Raw genomic sequence first — 17279 nt, 5'->3', positions numbered from 1 at the left:
CTATCCTATCCTGTTATATTCTTTAATAGACATTATCACCATTCATTAAATCAGTTATGTAATCTAGAATTTGGTAAACACTGATTAAAGCACTATTGTGAATTAAATATTTTCTTCTGCTTAATTGTATGAACAGTACCTAACTTGGCATGTTTTGGTCATTCTTTTGGTTGTTCCTATTCTGGTATCCAGCTTATTGCTTTTCCTTAAATTCTGGGTGAGAAGAAAAATGTTTTAGAGTGAGCTTGTAGTTCTGGTTGTGATAATAATGTTCCAATGGAAACAATACATATGTTCCCTTGTGACAGTATATATAATAGTAAATGAAGTCAGAGAAAAACCGAATTCTTTGTTATTCCTCATTAGTTTGTCAAATATTTGAGTACCTTCTATATATAAAATCTTGAGCACAGGGCAAAGGATACAACACTAATGTCAGCTTCACCTTTGTGGAGCTTACATTCTAGTGGGGATTTTTTAAAAATATTTATTTTATTGATTTTTTACAGAGAGTAAGAGAGAGTCATTGATCAGCTGCCTCTTGTACACCCCCTACTGGGGATGTGCCCTCAACCAAGGTACATGCCCTTGACCGGAATCGAACCTGGGACCTTTCAGTCCATAGGCTGATGCTCTTTCCACTGAGCCAAACCGGTTTCGGCTCTAGCGGGAATTTAAATGTCAAATGATTAATTATACAACTAAATACATAGTTTTTGATAGTGGTTAGGAATTTGAACTAGTCTGAGATAGTAAAATATGTTCTTAATTGATAAACATTCAACGTGTGATATGAAGGATAAATACAATTAGCTAGAAAAATTATGGAATTTGGGGATGAGAAGGAAAGAATAGTCTGTTTATGCCAATGAAACACAATCAAGGTTAGACAGAAGAAATGAAAGGGTGTTAGTAGCTAGTAGTGTAGAGAGATGGAGATAGTATATCACAAGATGAGATAGGTTCAGATCATACAGGACCTTGTATGTCACTTTAATTATTTAGTGAAGAGCAGAGGGAGTGTTGAAGAAAATAATATGAAGAGATTTTCTGTCTTTAAAGTCTAGTGGTGATATGGAGTGAAAAGCAGGGGAGATTAGGACAGTTTTATATTAATTAATATAAAAAGTGATTGTGACTTAGAGTAGGGTGGCAGCTTCAGAGGGGAAGGATGGATGACTGATCTAAAAGATATTTAAGAGGTAACATTGAAAGGACTATTTAGATGTGGGAGTTGAGAGAGAAGAAGGGGTCAAAGATAATGTCAGAGGTTTCTGGCTTGGGGAGCCGATATGAGGAATATTGGAGAAGTATCATTAATGAGTTACAACTTTGGATAATACTGAGTTTGAGACCTTACTAGGTACCAGGCATTGTACTAAGTTTTTCATGCACATTATCTGATTTAATCCTTACAAATATAAGGATTTTCTTAGAACCAGGATTTTATTTTTTAAGAAGGGAAATACTGGAACATATTTAAATGTGTTTTTTTGTTTTTTTTTGTTTTTGTTTTTTAAGAAGAATCTAAGGTAAGGAGATGTTGAAGATACTGGAAAGGAAGGGATAATAATCCATAATATAAAGCTAATGAGAAGATCGTTTCAGATTTTGCATAGATAGAACGATGTCTTTATTTTATAAGAAGAAAGAGTATGCATATGTGGGCTAGTTTATGGATGTGATATAAAAAAGCTAAGGGAATTTGCTCTTGATGGCATCTGTTTTCTCTGCACAGTAGGAAAAATATACATTTTATGACTAATGAGTCAGATGGAAAGAATGGAAGGTTAAGGAAGGTGAAGTTTTAAAATAGTTTTTGTGAAAAGTAGAGTTAACCAATCAAATAATGATTCATTGTTTGAGTGTGAGTAAAGATACTGTTCTTAATTCACAGAGTTTAAAATAATGTTTTACCAACATCATAACAATATAAGGCAAAAATCTAAATTTAAATGCTATATATGATATTGCTGTTAGACATAGAAAAACAAGGATGGGACAGATAATAATGTGGTCTATAGTTATTTGGAAAGATTTTGTGGAGAAAGTAGAACTTAAGGTTAGGTGTGGATGTATAGGTAGGTAAATTTGATAGGAAGAATAGAAAACGTATGGAACAGGTTCTTAGTGGTAATCCATAATGATTTGGTTGGTGTTAATCCCTTTTTAAATGTTAATATTTCAGTGACTATGGAAGTGAAACTATATCAGGACCTGCATTTGATCCAGCAAGTCACCCAGCTCCAGCTCCTGCTCCCTCTTCCTCTTCGGCATTTCGACCTGTACTGCCAATTAGGCAAATTGTAGAAAGACAACCTCGGATGCTGGACTTCAGGGTTGAATACAGAGACAGAAATGTTGATGTGGTACTTGAAGACAGCTGTACTGTTGGTAAGGTTTCCCTGTCACAAAGCCTTCATAAATTAATAGTTCATTAGGTAAATATTCAGTTTATGCTTTTTTTTTTTTTTTTTTTTTTTTTAGTTTACTGCCAACAAGGAAAAAAAAAAAGAATGGAATGGGATGGGAAAGAATGGTATATGATGCTGTTTTAGCACAAATGCAAATCAAACATCTAGGGGCTTAAATGCCATAGTTGTTAGGTACATTGCATATAGGACTTTATAGCTGAAGTTCACTTTTTATACTATGAGAGAAGTATTAAGACATGTTTTATCACTCCTCTCTGCCAACTGGATAAATACTTCAGTACTATTCTTTCAAAGGAAAATTGAAGTGTAGGCCTGCCATTTGTAGAGAAGCTATATTGAACTCATATTTAGTTTAGATTTTTGAACCATATTCATTGTAGAACCAGGAATTATATTAATTTCTATTTTAACATAGTTTTACCATAAATCTAAATACCACGTATTTCTGAAAATTTGTCTTTTTTCCTTTTTTGAGGAGATTTTTTCCTAATTTTATTAATTTATTACAGAGAAAAGCAAGGCTGTTAAAAATATTATCATTCCTAAACATGAATCAGATTGTTATCCTTTACTTACAGCCATTTAGAAACTTTCCATTGTTTTTAAAAATTCAAATTTTTTAACATGGCTATAAGTCCCTGCTACATTTATAGTTTTTATCTATTATCACTCTCCTTATAGCTCACTAGGTCTAAGTTGTAATGGACTTACTCAGGTTTTTTTTTTAATAGGCTCAGCACCTATGTACTTGTTTCTTCTTCTGCCTAGATTCCTCTCTTATTTCAGCTATTTCTCCCTGTGTCCCCAAGTATTCTCCTGTATTTTCCGTTAAAAAATTGTGGTTAAAAAAAACTACGTAACATGAGATCTATGTTCTTAACAAAATTTTAAGTATCCAGGATAGTTTTGTGAACTATATACACATTGTTGTACAGCAGATCTATAGAACTTTTTCATCTTACATAACTGAAACATATCCACTGAACAACTTTCCATTTTCCCCATTGGATACCCTCTGACAGTGATCATTCTCCTTTCTGTTTCTCTAAGTTTAATTACTTTAAATGCCTCATATAAATGAAGTCATACATTATTTGTCCTTCTGTGTCTGGCTTATTTCACTTAGTATGATATCCTCAAGGTTTATCTGTATTGTAGTATATTATGGGATTTCCTCCTTTTATATGTATATGTACATTTTCTTTATTCATTCATCTGTTGATGGACAGGTTGTTTCCACCTCTTGGCTATTGTGAATAATTCTGTAGTGAACATGTAATTGCAGATATCTTTTAAGACCCTTCTTTCCATTATTTTGGATAAATTCCTAGAAGTGGAATTGCTGGATCATGTTAGTTCAATTTTTAATTTTTTAAAGAAGTTCTGTACTCTTTTTCCATAGTAGGTGCTTCATTTTGCATCCCCACCAATAGTGCTCAGGGATTCCAACTTTTCATCCTTGCAAACACTGCTCTTTTTTAGTTTTTAGTTTTTAAGTGTTATTGTTTTGTTTTTAAATATAATGGCCATCTTATGAGGTAGAAGATGATATCTCATTTTGGTTTTGGTTTTCATTTTCATGGTAATTGGTAATGTTGAGTATTTTTTCACATACCTGTTGGTCATTTTTATATCTTCTTTGGAGAAATGTCTCTTCAGGTCCCTTGCCCATTTTTAAATCGGGTTGTTTATCTTTTTTGCTATTGAACTGTAGGACTTCTTTATATATTTTGGATATGAACTCCTGTAACATACATGGCTTGCAAATTTTTCTCCTGTTCTGAATGTTGCCTTTTCACTTTGTTGATTGTTTCCTTTGCTTTACAGAAGATTTTTGGCAGTCTCACTTAGTATGATATCTTTATTGTCTGTGCTTCTGGTATCATATCCAATAAATCATTTCCAAGATCAATGCTATGGAGTTTTTTTTCTAGGAATTTTATAGTTTCAGATCTTACTTTTAAGTCTTTAATCCATTTTGAGTTAATTTTTGTGTATAGTGTAAAGGTCCAACTTTAATCTTTTGCATGTAGATACCCAGTTTTCCCTGCATGATTTATTAAAAGAGACTATATTTTCCCCATTGTGTAGACTTGTCTGTATTTTACATAATTTCCCTATAGTGATCTTTCTAGAGTATAAATATTCTTATATATCTTTCAGTGATTTTTCCTATTTCCTATATTCTATTTCACTTGTCCTTTCCATCTTTGATTATCTCATGTAAATTTTTCTCGTATGGAGCCTTTCTTGACTTACATAGACGTAGTTAAGTTGATTTGTTTCCTATGATTTCATAAAAAGTAATAGAGACTTTTAAAATGGATTTTAAAGTATCTTATTCTTTCTTTATGTTTCAGGTTTCTCTTGTTAAAGACATGTCTTATTCTCCTATAAATTCTCTCTCTAAGCACAGTGTTTGGCACCAAGAAATATCTGTTGAGAAATTAAATGGCTCAATAAATGAGTATATGTATATATTTAGATGTACATTAATTCATCTGCCATAGAAAATTTAAAAAATATACTCATTACAGTTTTTGTGACCTGTAATATAATTGTTAATTTTTAGATATAGTTCCAATTACCCTTAATTAAAGAACTGGATAAATACCATTTTTTTTGTATATGTATTAGTGTAAAAATGCAAAAAGATGCTCTAAAGAAAATGCAGTTTTCCATGTTATTGGAAAGATTTGGAAAAGACCAAGTATAAAAGCAAGCCAAGAACTTTATATCAGAGTGACACCTAGTGGCAAATGTATTGGTCTGTTAATGTTTTTAGTGTTCTGTTTGTTGCTGCAGTTTCATTTTATTATAAATATCCTTCTATTTTTTTTTAAATTATGAATAAATTTAAAATTTTTTTAAATTATTGGTTTTTCTATGAAATTATTGTCTTGTGTGAAGTATTAGGTCTAGTAATAATTAATGTCGTTTTCTAATACTTTTTAAAATCGAATTTATTTAAACAATACAACAAAATTTAATCAACAGTATAGTTGGCGTTGTTTTCTACTACTTGTGCCCAACGCTCAGGAAGCATTTTAATCCCTCTGTTGTAAAATTCTTGTGATTTTGATGCAAAAAATTCGGTCAATGCATTTTTGAGGCATTCTTCATTATTAAATTTTTTTCCAAGAAGAAAGTTTTGCAAAGAACGAAACAAATGGTAATCGGAAGGGGCAATATCAGGAGAATATGCAGGTTGAGGGAGAACTTCCCATTCCAACTGGCGCAGTTTTTCAGCAGTGATTCTTGCAGTATGCGGTCGTGCGTTATCGTGGTGAAGAATTACGCCCTTCCGATTAATCAGCGCGGGTTCTTTTTCTCTTAAAGCTTGGGCTAACCTTTCCAATTGGGCACTATACACTGCACTTGTAATGGTTTGGTTAGATGGTAAAAGTTCATAATGAAGAATTCCTTTAAAATTTCACCAAACACACAACATCACTTTTTTCGCATGCAAGTCAGGTTTTGGCGTGGGCTGCGGAGCCTCATTTTTGTCTAACCATTGAGGCCGCCTTTTCAAATTAACATACAGCACCCATTCTTCATCTCTGGTAACAATTTGCTCTAAAAATGGCAAACGGTTTTGACGAGAGAGGAGCGAACTGCAAATTGTGACTCTTTGATTACGGTTGTTGTCGGTCAACTCATGAGGAACCCATTTTCCAAACTTTTGGACTTTGCCAAGTGCACGCAATTGATTGGAAATTGTTTTTTGTGAACAATTTAAAGTTGTCGCAAGCTCTTGTTGGGTAATTTGAGGATTTTGCACCAAAAGAGCTTGAAGAGCTTCTTGATCAAAATTGGACACACGGCCTCGACCATTCTTGTCATCTAACGAAAAACTTCCCTCGCGAAATTTCTCAAACCAACGCTGGCATTTTCTGGCGCTAACTGCATCTTGACCAAGAGCACTACAGATGTTTTTTGCAGCCTCACTTGCTTTTCTTCCTAATTGGAACTCGTAAAGCATGCAGTGCCGAATATGCTCTTCATCCGCCATCTTCTTAGCCCTAGTTTTGCAACAAAAACCAAACCAAAACTAACTTTTTCAAGCAAAACTTGTTAATTGTACTTCACACGTTCTGTAGATACCCTGTGTTTGAAGGTTATGTCAGTACAAGTCAACGCCAAGCAAGATTTTAAACGAATGTTTAAAAACGACATTAATTATTACTAGACCTGATAGTATGATATTTAGGGTAGGAATTGTTGTGTATTATAACTATAAGATCTAGAAGTGGATTGGATTTAACCTAACAAACAAGTATTTGTCCAATAAAGTTAATCGAATCAGTGCTGTCAGCAAACCTACTTTGGCTGGGTTTACTCCGCATAACCTTAGTTCCATTTCTGGAATATAGTAGAAAAATAGGTCTACTATATTAGTTGAACCAATTTGCCTTATTTTTTTGTTCTTTTTTTTTTAATTTCTGAAAACCAGCTTTATTATATTGGATACATTTTAGTTTAAAAGAATCATATTGAGTTGTGGAAATAATTAAGACATTTAATTTAGCAAGTGCTTTTTAAACTTGAAAAAATAGTTCAGGATATTTCAAATGAATTTTTGTCTTGAATTTGTAAACTTAGTTTCTGGTTTTGACTCTGTAATTTTTGGCACATGCCTTAAACCTTCTTTACCTTAGCAATTCTTTGAGTAGTAAGCACTATATAAGAGGTTGGTTTTTGTTATCAGTACATGTGAAAAGATGGAAAGAGCAGCAATCTTATCTGCCTTGTACAGATGTTGGGAGTATGAAAAGACAATCATAGCTTGTATTTTTAGGGAGAAAAGACAGCAAATATTGTGCATTAGTAACATTATTATTTGGTCCATTTACAAGTGTCTTTTACCTCTATGCCAACAATTATGTACTCCCCAGATTATATTTAAAATCATTAAAAAATCTAAATAAGCAGCACCTCAAACTGTGGTCTTAATGGGTATAGTTTATTTATATACTATAGACCTGGTGCATGAAAATTCATGCACTGGAGGGGGAGAGTATCCCTCAGCCCGGCCTGCCCCCTCTCAGTCTGGGAGCCCTCAGAGGCAAGAGGCGACCCTGCAATCAGGGGAAGGCGATGCCCCATCATACCTCTGCTGCTGCCACTACTGACAGCGCCAGCCTCAGCCAGCCCTGGTTACCCGAGCCTTGGGTGGCCCTGGGTGGCTAGGCAGCTGCCATCTGAGGCTTGCCTGCACATTGGGCCGGCCCTGGGCAGCTGGGGGCTAAGGGAATTAGGGGACTCTGGAGGCAGGTGCTTGGAGCGGCTGGGCCTGCCCCCAGGCCTTGCTGTGTGCCTGCTACCCCAGCAGGGCTGAGGGAACTGAGTGCCACTTTCTTTGAGGGCGAGGCAGTCAATTAGCATATTCCCTCCTTATTGGCTATGAGCACCTCCATCTTTGAAGGTGGGAAGTCAATTAGGGTATTCCCTCCTTATTGGCTGGGCACCACCGTCTTTGAGGGCAGGGCAGTCAATTAGCATATTCCCTTCTTAATGGCTGTGGGCACCGTCATCTTTGTGATAGCATGAGGCTCAGTTAACATATCCTCTCTTTGTTAGACAGGATTAGAAATGTTTCTTTATTCTAGCTTTATATTTTAAAATATGTACTTTGAGTAAAAAATTTTTAAAATAGAGAAGTATAGAAAGAACAAAATGAGTATTTTGCCCATACGACTGTCAGCTGATTTCTCAACAGAAACTATGTAGGCCAGAAGGGATTGGCAAGAAATATTCAAGGTGATGAATAGCAAAAACCTACAACCAAGATTACTCTACCCAGCAAAGTTATTCAGAATGGAAGGTCAGGTAAAGATCTTCACAGATAAGAAAAAGCTGAAGGAGTTCACCACCACCAAACCAGTATTATATGAAATGCTGAAAGGTATTCTTTAAGAAGAGGAAGAAGAAAAAGTAAAGATAAAAATTGTCAACAACAAATACATATCTATCAACAAGTGAACCCAAAAATCAAGTGAATTAAAAATTTGAGGAACAGAATAAACTGGTGAATATAATAGAATCAGGGACATAGAAAGGGAGTGGACTGATAATTCTCAGTGAGAAAGGGGGATGGGAAGTGCAGAAAGAGACTGGACAAAAATTGTACACCTATGGATGAAGACAGTGTGGGGGAGGTAAGGGCAGAGGGTGGGGTGAGAACTGGGTGGAGGGGAGATATGGCGGGGGGGGGGGATGGAGAAACAATTGTAATAATCTGAACAATAAAGATTTATTAAATTAAAAAAAAGAAAGAAAGACCATATACCATGACCAAGTGGATTTATTCAGGGGATGCAAGGATGGTACAATATCCACAAATCAATATACATGATACATCACAAATAAATTGAGAGGCAAAAACCACATAATCATATCAATTAATGCAGAAAAAGCATTTGACAAAATCCAACACCCTTTCTTGTTAAAAACTCTCAGCAAAGTGGTACTAGAGCACATGTGTCAAACACAAGGCCCGCGGGCCAAATCCGTCCCGCCAGGCCTTGCAATGTGGCCCGCACCGCGCTGTCATCACTGCACTCCGCTGCGTTTCCATCACAATGACAGTTTATGACTGTTCAGTAAACCATTCGGCCCGCGATTTAGGCTGTATTTTAGATTTTGGCCCCTTCTCTGATTGAGTTCGACACCCCTATACTAGAGGGATCGTATCTCAACATAATAAAAGACTTGTATGACAAACCTACAGTCAACATCATACTCAATGGGCAAAAACTAAAACCATTTCCTCTAAGAACAGGAACAAGACGGATGCCTACTTGCACCACTCCTATTTGACATATTGTAGTACTGGACATGTTAGCTACATCGATCAGACAAGAAGAGATATAAAAGGTATCCAAATTAGAAAAGAAGAAAAATTGTCATTATTCACAGATGACTTGATGATATACATAGAAAAACTTAAGGACTACATCAAAAAACGACTAGACTTAAAAATGAATTTGGCAGTGTAGTAGGATATATTTCTTTATATCAGCAACAAACAAGTAGAAACTAAAATGAAAAAAAAAATACTGTTTTACAATATTATTTTAAAAAATGATCCAGGGATAAATATAGCAGGAAATATCCAAATCCTTATTCTGCAGCTACAAAATATTGCTGAAAAAATTAAAGACCTAAATAAATGGAGAGAATATATCATGTTCATGAATTAGAGGACTCCAGATTATAAAAATGTCATTTTATTACTTCCAGGTTGATGTATAGAATCAACTTTTAAGGCAATAACCATAATATGGTAGTAGCAAATAGATATAGGTCATTGGCACAGAATACAGATTCTAGAAACATCATATATATATATATATATATATATATATATATATATATATATACACACACACACACACACACACACACACACACCCACACACACACACCTATACCTGGTCAATCAGTTTTGGAATAGATACTCTGCAACAAATACAACTGGCACATATGTATATCCAAATGCCAAAAAAGAACAACTTTAATCCTTATACCATATACAAAAATTAGCCCCAATTAATTTGCAACCCTACATGTAAGGGGTTAAAACTATAAAATGTATTACAAAATATCTGTGACTTTGATTAGGTACAGTTTTCTTTGTTTTTGTTTTTAGATAGGATGCCAAAAGCACAAACCATAAAAGAAAAATTGAAATATTGAACTTTATAAAAAGTCTACACTGCTCTCTGAAAGACATTCTTAAGAAAATGAAATGATAAGCTAAAGACTGGAAGAAAATATTTACAAAACACTCACCTTATAAAGGACTTGTATCCAGAATATTTAGAGGACTCTTAAAATTTAATCTTAAGCCAAACAACCCAATAAAAAGGAGGGAAAGATTCTAACAGACACTTCATCAGGTTCGTGTACTGGTGGGGTCCTTCGGTCTGGCCTGCAGGCTGAAACCGGCCCTCTGACATTTTTCCAAGGGGCCCTGAATTGCAGGAGGGCAGTTCTCGGGTGATGATGCATCCTGGAATCAGGCTCATGCCTCTCTGGTTCCAGGTGCATCACCCAAGAACCGCAGCTGCCAAGTCACCACAACTTGGCAGCTCCTGCCTTGAGCTTCTGCCCCATGATTGTCAGTGCAAGTCATAGCTATTGGTTGGAGTGCCTGCCCCCTGGTGGTCATTGCATGTCATAGCTACTGGTCAAATAGTTGGACATATATATTTATATTGTATATGTAAAATCTCCATCGTAGTATTTGGTTCACTGTTGAATGCCATGTTGTTATGTGGAGCATGACTTTATTTATGACTTTTAAATAAATGTTGGTGTTATCTTACTGATATTTTTTATTAAATTTGTGTATTTGAACAGCAAGATATGCTACATCTTTGAATATGTGAGATTAGAATGTTATAGAGGGAAAAGCACTGAAGCTTTACCTTGTAGTCTTTGCCATTAAATCACTACTTGTTCTTGGGTTAATCAAACTACTTGTTTTTGGGTTAATCATATCCCAAATGGTTTTTAAACAGCTTCTGAGATGGGTTCTTTCTAACCCTGAAACATCTAATATACCTTCTCTGATACAAAATCTTAAACTGATTTTTTTCTCAAAAGAATAGTTTTTACAGTTGAAACAAGTATTTGTAGGGACTGTTGGCTTATAATGCTTAAAATGAGGAAATGCATAGAGGCAGTAAAATATTTCTGACATGACAAAAATGTTAATGGAATTAAGAGGGAGGAAATTTGTTTTTGAGAATTATACTTGAGAAAAATCCCCATGATAATTTTTTGTACATTTGTTTCTTATAAGTGGCAGGTTTGATTTCCTTATTGTGTCTGAGATAGGCTGCCTCATTTTCTTTTGGGGGCAGTTTTAACCTTTTAGTGTCACCTTATGTTTTTTAAGTTTAAAAAATGGTAATAGGTGGCATTGATATGAAATGTATTCTTAGTTAAAAAAAAAAAAAAAGTTAATGTGGAATTTGAGGCCCAGAGAGTGTCTATAATTTGGCTTGAAGTAGGCATCATGTAGTGATGGTACTGACATGATGCTTTCATCCTAGTCATCATAACGTTGTAACAGTGTGATGTGTTCTGCTTGGAAGGTATTAGTACACCTCCAGTATAGAATCCTTTACAATCCCCCATGTTCAGTTTTCTACAAATCATAAAGATTTATTACTATAAGCTTAAGTCACAGATTTCTTCAATATGATTTTAAAAGAAGATAATAAATTCTATACAATGTATTTATTAAAGTATTCATTAAATCTGAAGGAAAATAAAAACTACATAAAATTATTTTTCTGTCACTTAAATGGCAGATAAAGTATTTGTAAATTTGTTTTCAATTTATTGGAGTGTAGTAGACTAAACAGAATGACCTTTTGCTACTTATTCCTCCATTGGGCAGGCCAAAATCTGTTTAGAGTAATTGCTGAGTAAGAATTGAGGTAGGCTTTTTTTCTTTCCTCCTTTTTTTTTTTTTTTTTTTTTTTTTTTAGCTTTCTCTTCTCTAAAAACTGGAAAGTTCTTGAGAAAAGTTGCTGTTAAAAACAAAAAAGTAAAGACATTTATTATACTCAGTAACATTTGAAATATCCATGTTAATTTATAAAATAAATTGTTATATGTAATAATTTAGGATTCATGGGAATATAAAACTGCGTGAATGTAAAAATATTGTAATTTCCAATGTAAAGGTAAGCAAAATACAGTTAATATGCCTAGTAATGTTCTAATAATGCTTTAATGAGCTACATCTTTGTCGGTTAGTTTTTCTGAATGTTCAAACCAGGGAAAACATTGAGTTTTTTGTTTGTAATAACTCTGTATGAGAAATTAAAATTTATAAGAATTTCTCTTTCTGCCCTTGAAGGATCAGAGGACAAATTTGGATGCAGGAGCTACAGAGAGATGTGCAGATTCCTCCTCTTTGTTTGGGGTTTGGAGATGCCCAGATAAGGCCCAGTTGTGAAGCAATGCAAGCTGCTGTGGAGCCTTGGGCCTTCTTTTGGCAGCTCTGGGGTTCTCTGACCTAGCTGCAGTTTGTTAGGTTTAGATTGCAAAAGGCTAGGCCATTCATATGCAAAAGTCTCTGCCCACACCTTGGGTGGGGTTGTAAATTGGGTGGGGCAGGGTCTCAGGGAATTGCCAGGGTGGAGCAAACTGCAATGGCTGCTCATCAATCAGAAACCCGGGTCTCTATGTCCCGCAGCACCATGCAGGAACAATGATTGCTGCTGCTACTTCTGAGAGAAATCCCCCTTCCTGTTCTGGCCAGATGCCAGACAGTCCAGTTTTTCCTCATATGACTCTGGGTCCCCGGAGTCTTGCCCCAAACTGGAGTTCAGAGCAGTCGGGAGCTTGTATCTCCCCCTACCCCCGTTGAAAAAGACAACTCAACCACTGAACGACACCAGCCAGGCTCAGCTACTTTTATTGGTGTTATTTCCTATCATCCTTGTACCCTAAGAGGTAGAGAATATAGGCATAATTATTCCCTCTTTTATAGATGCAAAAACTAAGAATAGACAAGTTATTTGATTTTTTTCAAGATGAAACTTCAACCCAAATATTCTTTCAGAAATTTGCTTTTCCTATAATGATTCAGGTTTTTATTTATTTTATTTTATTTTTAAAATATATTTCTTTATTGATTTCAGAGAGGAAGGAAGAAGGAGAGAGAGAGATAGAAACATCAATGATGAGAGAGAATCATTGGTTGGCTGCCTCCTGCACGCACCCTACTGGTGATCAAGCCTGCAATCCAGGCTTGTGCCCTTGGCTGGAATAGGGACCCTTTAGTCCGCTCTATCCATTGAACCCAGCTGGCTAGGGCAATGACTTGGGTTTTATACTCTCCCTGCTACTCCTCCCATATGCTGAACATAAATCAGTATTGTCAGTTCATTGGTTTAAAGTAGATTGTTTCTCTTCAAACCTCTAATCACTGATGTCGATATCTTTAAAAAAGATATGCAATTAATTAACTACTTAATTGGTTAATTGTGGAGTCTTTTCTCTTAACTGATATTGAAGCCTGAGTTCTTCAAAGGGCTACATGTTGTTTGATCAAGGTTTGAAGCATGGATTATTGAAATTTTTGTTATTCACTCATCAGATATGTCTAACATGAATGCTAGCCCTGGATATGACCAAGTTTTGATTACATTAATTTGTTAGTAATATTCAGTCTCTTCTTTATACAGGAGAGATTAAACAGATTCTAGAAAATGAACTCCAGATACCTGTGTCTAAAATGCTGTTAAAAGGCTGGAAGACTGGAGATGTGGAAGACAGTGTGAGTTTCTTATTTATTTATTTGTTATTTTTGAATTACAGTTTACGTTACATGTCATTCTATAATAATTTTAAGTATACAGCATTATAGTTATTATATCTTTTATTAAGTGGTCCTATGATATTTCAAGTATCTACCTGGCCCCATTCAGTGTAAGTTTCTTAAATTGCCAGTTATATAGTTGACTAAATAATGTATAAAATATGGTTTTTATTAATATTATTACATAAGAAGTAGATTTGGTAATAACTTAGTTTAAGAAATTAGCAAACAATGTTTTTCAAGCTAGTACATTTTTATAGTAAACCAACAGTTTTAACCGAGTTCAGTATATAAATGAAACACAATGTGGCATGCTTTTCTCATTTATTTTTTTTAAATTTCTTTATTGATTTTTTACAGAGAGGAAGGGAGAGGGATAGAGAGTTAGAAACATCAATGAGACAGAAACATCAATCAGCTGCCTCCTAAACACCCCCCACTGGGGATGTGCCTGCACCCAAGGCACGTGCCCCGACCCGAATCAAACCTGGGACCCTTCAGGCCGACGGCTGATGCTCTGTCCATTGAGCCAGTCCAGTTAGGCTATTTTTCTCATTTCTAACTATTTTGTAGCAGTTAGTTTGATACTTTTTTTTTTTGAGAATCTTTACCTTTTTCTCAAATCTCATAGGGTGCCAGTAAGTGATCTGAAATAATAATTTACTGAACAATTATGTATTGGCCTGAAAGAAGTCACATTGGTGTATATATGTATGCCAAGTATTGATTATAAAACAAAGATAATAGGAATTGTGAAAATTTTAAATGGTAGGAATATTTCTTTTTTGTTGTTTATTTGGATAGTGGTGGGGGAAAGGAATGAATGGTATTTAAAGATTTCTAAAAAATGTTGCAATTGCCCTACCTGGCGTGGGCCAGTTGGTTGGGCATTGTCCCATGCACTGAATGAGTGCTGGTTTGATTCCAAGTCAGGGCACATGTCCAGGTTGCTGGCTTGATTCCTGGTAGGGGGCATGCTAGAGGCAGCCGATGATCAGTGTTTCTCTCTCTTCCTCTATCTTCCCCTCTCTCTTAAAATCAGTAAAAACATATATTTTTAAAATGTATATTTTAAAATTTTAATGTAGTAGTTGCTATTCTTAAAGATCCAGTAGCAGCCTTAGGCATAAAATATTTCAAACCCTTTTCTTTTTTCTGATAGAAAGAGTGGAGAGGGATTGAAAGAAATGAGTTAACCCTGAAGTTTTAGATATTTAAAGTGGAAATAATTGTCTACTTTTCAAACAATTTACTGAGCTGATATTTCAGTATCCAGGCACAAACGTACGATCTTCAACTTTTGGTTCATTTCTTGTCAATGGCTTCTGATAGACATTGTGGTTATAAATATTTATATACGAGTTCACTTGATATATGGAGATGCTGGATATTTCAAGATATTTACAGGAATTTCATGTTGGCAATATATTTATAAATTTAGGTACCAAGTTAGTAATATATATTAGGGGTCAGCAAACTTTTTCTGTACCATCAGGTAGTAAATATTTTAGGCACGACTGTGTTCTAATAAATCTTTATAGACACAGGAATTTGAAATTTATATAACTTCACATGTCATGAAATACTCTTCTTTTGAATTTTTTTCAACCATTTAAAAATGTAAAAACCATTCTTAACTCACTGGTCATACAAAAACAAGCAGTGGGCCAGATTTGTCTCAGAGGCCATTCTTTCACTGTGGTGCTGTGTGACTATTCTAATTGAAACGTATATTAAAAAAAATAAAGTGTTGACTGAGACGTGGAAACAATTAGGCAAAAATAAAATGACAAATGCATTACTTTGCACAGCTATATCATTTATTCATTCATTTATTAATCAGTCTTGCATGGTATTTTTAGTAGTGTGTGAAGAGAAAGGCAATCATTTTGCAAATGTCCTTAAAGCTATGTGTTCTCATATTTGAACATAGTCTTTGTTATCCATAAAATTTTCATTCACTTATGTCTATGTACGCTTTTCACTAGGTGATTTCTGCTATTCCTATGATATTATTTTTCTAATTGCTCCCAAATTTTTATTTCCAGGTTATACTTCTATGAATTTCCATATCCAAATTGGTAATTCATTCTTTTACTTACATACTTTATTGACATCTTTAACTTAACTTGTTTAAAATGGTGCCCTTAATTTTCCTTCCCTGCCATTTCTTCAACTGTCTTCTCCAATAAATGGTAGCACTGTTAAATAAAAAAAAGTTTGGGCATCAGTCTTTTTCCATTTAAAACAACACCTAATCCTTTGGTATGTCCTGTAGAATCTATCTCCAAAATATATAATCTCAATCATGGGCACTTTCTAGTATTTTTATTGCACTTAATAATCCAGGCCGTTACCATCTCTTGCCAAGATCAATGTAATAGCTTCATCATTGTCTTCCCAGCTTCCTTTCTTGGATTCTTCCAGTGTACTAGTATTCTTCCCTCAGTAGCCAGCCAGAATGGTCTTTTAAAAACATAAATTGAATTATATAACTCTCCAGTTATAACATTGCTTCTTACTGCTCTTTGAATAAAATTTCAGCTACTCACCCTAGTTTGTATTGCCTTGGCCAGTGTGGCTCATCCTATGAACTGAAAGTTCACCGGTCGGGGTGCAAACAGGAGTCAATCCATCGATGTTTCTGTCTCGCACTGATATTTCTCTCTCCCTCTCCCTTACTCTCTCTCTAAAATCAATAAAAATATATTTGTTTTAAAAAGACATGTTGTTATTTACCTTCTCTTCACCACTATAACTTCATCTTTACCCTATCCTACCTTCACTTTTCATGCTATAGTGATGTAAACTTCCTTTTAATTTTTCTAACAGGTTTAAACTCTTTATATCTTTACCTGACAGATGCTATTCAGCTGCCTGGAATGCTTTACCCTTAACTCTTCACATGATGGCTCTCTTTCACACTTCAAGTCTCAGCCTAAATATTACTTTATTTAACAGAGTTTTGTATACAATGTGGCTTTCATCTCAGGATTCTTCATCACAATCTCATGAGCAGAGGGGCCATGTCTGTTTCTTTCATATTGTATATCCAGTGCCTGGTATAATAAATATCAAGCAAATGTTCATGGAATAAATGAATAAATAACTTAAAGAGAGTATCCATTTACATAGTCATACCACATATGGTTTGAGGGAGAAGATTTAGTGGAAAATTTTTGGATGATGTCATGGTAAAAGGATAATAATAACTTGGTTTAATCTAATCATTTTTCAATAACCACAAAATAAAATAGTGAAAGTTAAGGTAAAAATAACTTTCCTATGTTTATATGTTTGTTTGCATGTTAACTATTAGCAATAACAGGTCAGTTTCAAAAGGACTTATACATATTTGACATAAAGACCAGAACTTAAGGCAGTGCTTTTTTTCAATCCATGGCGGGATGTAAAATTAATTGAGTGGCTTATAACCAGACTGGGGGGGGAAAAAGAATTGAAATTGTCAGAGTGTATTGCAAATAATAAGATTATTTCTT

The 17279-nt window shown here is 34.7% G+C and overlaps 1 protein-coding gene across 9 annotated transcripts in view; it reads left to right on the top strand.

Annotated features, from left to right (window-relative positions):
* FAF1 (Fas associated factor 1) overlaps window positions 1-17279 on the top strand; it is a 294589-nt gene that overhangs the window by 62630 nt on the left and 214680 nt on the right. For 7 of the 9 annotated variants that reach the window (XM_036447942.2, XM_036447943.2, XM_036447941.2 and 4 more), the window contains 2 exons: window positions 2189-2394; window positions 13646-13737. In XM_036447942.2, the coding sequence (XP_036303835.1) occupies window positions 2189-2394; window positions 13646-13737 (298 nt within the window). The remainder of the gene's footprint in view (window positions 1-2188; window positions 2395-13645; window positions 13738-17279) is intronic. The other 2 variants (XM_045584588.1, XM_045584589.1) reach the window with 1 other exon arrangement.

This window comes from Pipistrellus kuhlii, unplaced genomic scaffold (genome assembly GCF_014108245.1).
Source record: "Pipistrellus kuhlii isolate mPipKuh1 unplaced genomic scaffold, mPipKuh1.p scaffold_m20_p_2, whole genome shotgun sequence".
In the NCBI taxonomy this organism is placed as follows: Eukaryota; Metazoa; Chordata; class Mammalia; order Chiroptera; family Vespertilionidae; genus Pipistrellus; species Pipistrellus kuhlii.
This window is presented reverse-complemented; position numbering and strand designations above follow the sequence as displayed.